Here is a 6,128-nt window from a genome sequence, read left to right as displayed (position 1 = left end):
CACGCCTCTCCCGCACCCCTCGCATCTTGTCAGCCTCAAGAACCACGCTCCTCACTGGAGTGAGTGGCCTCGAGATTGCCAAGTAGAAGGCCTTGCAGGCGGGCCCCGCACCCGGGCCGGGGAAAAGAGTTTTCGAGCTCTGACACCCCGAGACCGGGAGTGGGAAGGAAAAGGGCCATTTTCCTCAGCCTCTATCGTGCCCCGCGTATGCGCCCTGGGAGAGGGCTGCTCCCTGCGCACCTTCTATATTTCGTGGAACATATTCGGCTCTGCAGAGGGACAAGGAAATAAGCCCGGCCCGTTCCTGGTTTGGCGCTGTCTCAGGGGGACTGCCTGCATAGACCTCATGCAGTGATCCCGTGACCCCTATGTCTGACAGAGATCCTGCACCTCTTAGTCCTTAAGGACCAAGCTGGGCGCTCCTCGGGAACCGGAGCCGGCCCTGCCAAGGGCAAGAGGCAAACGCCGGCGAAGCCCCAGCGCGACATGTCTTAGGAGTCTCCGGGCGCAACTTTCGCGCCCTCTTCCAAGGCTGCGAACAAACAGTCCCCTGCACATCCCGGAAGTTTTCCTCCAGGGCCTCCAAGACACCACCACCTCCGAGACAACTTCGACGCGGCAAAGCCGAGGATGGAGGAGGGAACTGAGAGTGTACAAAGGCACGCAGCTACTTCTGGGATTCAATGCGGGAGACTGTTCCCAAATGCCTGAACCTCAATCTGCCCGGCAGGTCGCTTCCAAACTGAGAAGTCCCTAGACACCAGAAAAACCGTTGGCGATTAAACATAGCTCAGAAAACCCCATACTTCACTGGGGGTTCGGAGTCAAGATGCAGGTCGCAAAGCAAACCGTAGACCCTACAGTGGCCAAGGGCGGGAGGGATGCGGACAGAGACAGCGCCTCGGGCTTCAGCCGTCGAGCTCCTGGTGGTTTCAATGCCCAACCGGGAGGCTCCTCGCATGCCCTCGGTTGGGGAGAAGCTCCGCGCGGTTCCTAGTACGCAGGTCCCCTTCCCAGGCAGCCCTGCGGGCTTTCGGCTCCCAGCCTGGTCCCTCTGCTGTCTGACTTGGGAGGCCCTGGCCGCGCCATTTACATATTCCCGGGAACACTAGGAGGCCTATAATTTTCTTTTTAAAATCGTTGGGCAGGGTTTAGGACCAATGGTTCCAAAATCCCGCGGAGTTGGTGTTGCCCTTAAACTCTCTACTCAGAGAAGGGGCCTGGTCTCTTCTGACTTTTTTAGAAGAGAAGTGACTCCTGGGGCTGCATATTCAACAGGGGAAGAAAGTGGATTGTGAACGAAGCTATCGATGTGGACGGAGGGGGGCAGGGAAGCGGGAGGTGGGGCAAATCATCTCTGGAATTCAATTGTTTTAAAAAATCATTCATAATTAAAGGGACAAAATAAAATAAGATCGTCTCATGCATCTTTAATCATTCACACTTCCGGCTTTGAAACCATTTTCCCTGCGTGAATTTTCTCACTAATTTACACTCTGAAGTCTACTGCTGGTCCCTAAAACATCTGGACAGTGCAGCTTTCAACCTTGTCTAAAGTCGAATAAACAACAACAAAGATGGTAAAAGTAAAAAGTCCGGTGAAAATGTGGGTTGTATTTAAAAAACCTTAAAGCAATCTCGAGGAGAAATTCAAATATGGGCCATTTTGATTTTGCCTAATTAGACCGGTGTTATGTGCAAACTCATTCTCTAGGCAGCCTTGGGTTTAACAGAGCAAATTGATTCCCCGGACTGGAGTGGGTTTCTGTTCTAGCATCCTCTCCACCCAGCCTGGACCACTGAAAATTGTCCACGAAGTAAACACGTCGCCAGCCCCAAACCCCGGGCGCAAAATGGAGACAACAGCACAGCGGAGAAGCCCGAACCTACAGCGGGAGCCGCCTCCTGCGCAACGTGGTGTCTCTCTCCCATTTGGGATTGAGACGCGACCTGACTTTTAATTTTGAGGTGAAATATGCGGGATTAAAACGAGCGACTAAAACCTCTAGAATTCTTCTGTAGCTACTTGTACTTCTGAATCTGAGCGTGGAAAAGTGCTCAAGCGAAGACAAGCCTGACGAGTTCGCAATGGCCTCGTTATCTAGGCCCCACATTTTTGAAGGCCATCGGTCCAAAGAGAGGCCCACAGTGGAGGGCGGGGTCCTCTGCTCCTTTCAGACTCCCCGCACCGGGTTCTTCCGCCCACTCTCTCGAATTTGCCAGGTGCAGACTGAAATTCAGGACAAGTGTGACACCTACCTGTGAAAGCGGGGAACCGTCCCCTCGCCGGTCCTGCCGCCCCAGCCCCGCGGCAGCACGGGGATCTATCCGACCGCCCGCCACCCGCACCGTCGGGGACTGCACCCTTACTAATTTAATAGTATCCAACGATGAGCTCAATGCCGGGTTTTGAAGGGGTAGAACTAGATGGTGACTTGGGAAAGCTTTCCCTCTTGGCATACCCTAACGCTCCCCGCCTGCGTTAGCTTGCAGCACCTTTGAAATAGTAATATGGGCTAAATCCGGCATAAAATCGAACTCATTAGCAAAGTTCACCAGCTGATTGCTTTGCATAAAACACGACACTGATTGGAAGTAATTAGGTTAAGCGATGGTGCTCGGGTGGTGCGTGTCCCTAGCTGGCTTTGCCATCTTTTCTCCCTTCTGGACACACACTTGGGTCCCCTCTTCCTTCCTCCAGGGTCCAATCTCCCCCAAGCAGCCGTATCCCGCATCCAAATCTGCATTCGGGGCAGCGCCAGGCTCCCAGGGGCTCACTGACTAATTATGGGTTCCCTCTGGCTCCAGGGTCTGTGAGATCTTTCATTCCCCACTTGGAGAAAACTTGCGGTTGGCACCTTTTGTCCAAGGCGATGAACAATTTATGGAGACTTCTCAAAAAGTAATGATGCCTCTGATTATGTTAAAATCTCTTTTAATTAAATATTTTGCATTTTACAAAGGCGGCTGCAGTTGCTTTTACTTTTTAAATCTAAGATTATAACCTGTTTCCTTTCTGTAAATAATACTTTAGAGCTCATACCCAGAAAAATCAATAGGTGTAAAAAATTAAATTAAACCTGTATTTTTAAACTATGAAACAGTTTTGGGGAAAACACAAATGTATATATTTATATTACAAAAAAAAAAAAAAAACCCATTAAATGCCTGTACAGGTGTCTTGATTTCATAATTTACTTCAAAGATACTGAATTATCAATTTAAATACAAAAATGCTACATTAAATATACAGAATAAGATTTAATACAAATCCTTTTTTTAAATTTTTCTTTTCGGTTGGCTAAGACATTTTTCAGTGGAGATGTTTACATTTTTATGTCATCCATCTCCATAAACTATAAACTTTTGAATAGGAGGGTAGTGTTTTTTGTTTTGTTTTTCTCTTTTTGGTGATGGAAAAATAACTGCCAAGGCCATGTTGTTAATAAATTAGTAAAGTCCGGGACCGACGCAGCCCGCGTTAAATGTCGGACATACCTTTCTTCAATTCATAGGGAGAGTCTTTGCACAGGTCTAGCTGGGACTGGCTCCGCAACATTTTCGGGTCTTTTGCCAAAGCGTCCGCTCGGTTCAACACCGTCTGGTTTAATCCATTGAAATGCGAGCCCGGAGCGGTAGTGGGGCCTGGCCCGGGCCCCGGGTGGCCGTGAAGGTGTCCGAAGGAGCCATAGTTCGTGTAGCCGGGATAAAAGGGTGTCGTGTAGTAGAGAGGCCGGGACAGCACCGTCCCGCCGGGAAAGGGGCACTGCGCGGAGGGCGAGCGAGACGGCGCCGGGGCGGGTGACGCGCGACTGCCTCCTAGGCCTTGCCCGGCTACCGGCCCGGGGCACGGAGGGCATGGGGAGCCCTCGCTCCCTCCGCCCCCGTCCTTGACCTTGTCCGAGGATGTGGCGATCTCTGCCAGAGACCACAGTTTGGGCTTGGCGAGCACTGCCTGTGGCGGAGGTGGCGGCGGCGAGTGGATGACTGAGGACGCGCCGGGGCCGGGGGGCAACTCTCCAGTGGCCGGGTGCGGGCCCGGCGCCGGCGCCCCGGAGGGGTAGTGAGGGGCCGGGTCCTCGGCCAGCCGCGCCGCCGCAGGCCCCACCGGGGAGGATCCGCTGGCGCGGGGGGGCCCGGGCAGAGAGTCGAGACGGCCCTCGGAGGACGGCTCCTTAAAATCCGAGTCGCTGAGGCTGCCCTCGGTCTCCTTGCCGGCGGGGGTGGGCGGTCCCTGCAGCCGTTCGCAGCCCGAAGCTGCCTTCTGCTCCGGTCCTCCTGCGCACAAAAGCCAGGCGGGTCAGAGACGCGGCGGCCCAGAGGCAGGACCGAAGTCCTCGCCGGCAAAGGCAGAGACCCCTGCTCCTAACCCCAAGCCCCCTGCACCCACTCCAACCCCTCTCTTCCCTTCTTCCTCCTGCTAGCGTTAACCAACCTGCTTCGGGGCCCTCCGGGTCGCCCTTGTCCTCTGGCTTCTGGGGCTCGTCCTCATCGTTCTTCTCCAGGTCGATGTTCTCCTCCTCCTCCTCGTCCTCGCTGCGGTTCCGCGGCGTCCACGTCATCTTGTTCTCCTTCTTGAGGCGCCGGCGCGCGTTGGCGAACCAGGTGGACACCTGGGTGAGGGTCATCTTGGTGATGATGGCCAGCATGATCTTCTCGCCCTTGGTGGGGTAGGGGTTCTTGCGGTGCTCGTTCAGCCAGGCCTTGAGCGTGGCCGTGGCGTCCCGCGTGGCGTTCTTCCGGTACGCGGGGTCCCCGTACGGGTAGGAGCCCAGGGGTGCCGCATACGGGTGGTATCCCAAAGAGCCTGCCATACCGGGTGTGTGATCGTAGGGAGAGCCCTGCGGGGGACAGGTAGACAGAAGGTAAGAGGTGGCCGTGGTCCCAACTGCCACCTGAGTGCCCTCTGGGGTCTGCGGGCCCGCGCTCTGGCTTCCTCTGGGGCAGGGCTGGCGACTCAGACCCACGGGTAACCGCCCCTCCCCAAAAGGCAGCGGGAAAGCCAAATTCCGAGTCTGATACTTCGAGGGCCCTGGAGTCCTCTCGACCTTGGTGCCACCCTGTAGGCCCATGTCTGCCCAGGCACATCTGTCCCCTATGCTCATCGGCCACCGCGGCCCGGCCCTCCACAAGGAGAGAGGCCTAGAGCTGCGGCAAGTCCGCGCCCCGCGCCCCAGCAGCTGCGCTTTTAGCAAGAGGAGAGAGCAGGGGGAGCCCGGGCATTTCTTTTTTCCACAGAGAAATATAAACCAAAAGCTGAGCCTTACCCCAGCACCCCCACCTCTCCAAATGTGCTACCCCAAATCGAAGCCACTGCGCGTTTCCTGATCGTGCACCCGGCCGAAAAATCCCGGATGCACCGCAACTTCGCAGACTTTTTAGAAATTTAATACCTTCAAATCGGATTGCAAAAATAGGATTACGGATTTGCAACATTTTGGAGGACTAATTAAAGGCCGAACACATTTACATACATTTAGCGCGCTTCTGCTCAGATTTCGGGTCTTTTTCTTTTGAATTACTTTTCCAAAATGGCAAAACCAAAAAATAATACTCGGGGGCGGCCCTCAGCCCATGTTTTAAGCAAATGCTTGCTCTTTGATTGCAGTGACTGCTCCTCGATAAACCCTTCCCGCCAGCTCTGCGTTGCGAGGAAGACGCGGCTCTCCTTTTCCAGCAACTCCTGAGCCCAAGACAGAGGGGAAGGCGAGCGAGACAATCGCCCAAGTTTACAGGAGCCGCGAAGCCCAGCGGGGGCAGTTCGCAGCGGCGCGGAGGCCCTTCTCGCCCGCAGCCCCCGCCCGCACTGCGGGGCCCCGGCTGCCCTCGCCCGCCGAGGATCCCGCTCACTCACCACGTACGAGGAGAAAGCGGCGGCAGCGGCGGCCGCCGCGGGGTCGGCCCCGTACTGGAGGTGCGAGTTGTAGCCCGGCGAGGGCGCCGTGAAGGCAGTGGAGCCGGCATAGGGCGAGAAAGCCGAGCCGGACGAGGAGCGGCCGAGCTCATCCGTGCGGGGCCCCGAGATGACGCTGGTGCTGTACGCCGGGCACGAGTAGAGCGCCAGCGACGCGGACGGCTGGTACAAGTAGCCCTGCGGGTAGGACATGGCCACACACGGGCATGGGGCG

At 55.7% G+C, this 6,128-nt stretch overlaps 1 protein-coding gene across 1 annotated transcript; it reads right to left on the bottom strand.

Annotated features, from left to right (window-relative positions):
* Positions 1 to 3,481: 3,481 nt before the first annotated feature.
* IRX5 (iroquois homeobox 5) lies at positions 3,482 to 6,106 on the bottom strand. Its single transcript, XM_007947122.2, has 3 exons — positions 5,855 to 6,106; positions 4,436 to 4,841; positions 3,482 to 4,278 (listed from the first exon to the last, which is right to left on the bottom strand). Exons 1-3 carry the CDS (start codon positions 6,104 to 6,106, stop codon positions 3,482 to 3,484), a joined length of 1,455 nt encoding a protein of 484 aa, XP_007945313.1.
* Positions 6,107 to 6,128: the final 22 nt, after the last annotated feature.

The sequence above is a fragment of the Orycteropus afer genome, unplaced genomic scaffold (assembly GCF_000298275.1).
Source record: "Orycteropus afer afer isolate SDZICR_OR568_19922 unplaced genomic scaffold, OryAfe1.0 scaffold00009, whole genome shotgun sequence".
NCBI classification, from domain to species: domain Eukaryota; kingdom Metazoa; phylum Chordata; class Mammalia; order Tubulidentata; family Orycteropodidae; genus Orycteropus; species Orycteropus afer.
Note: the sequence above shows the minus strand (reverse complement) of the source record. Positions and strands in the feature narration are given on the sequence as shown.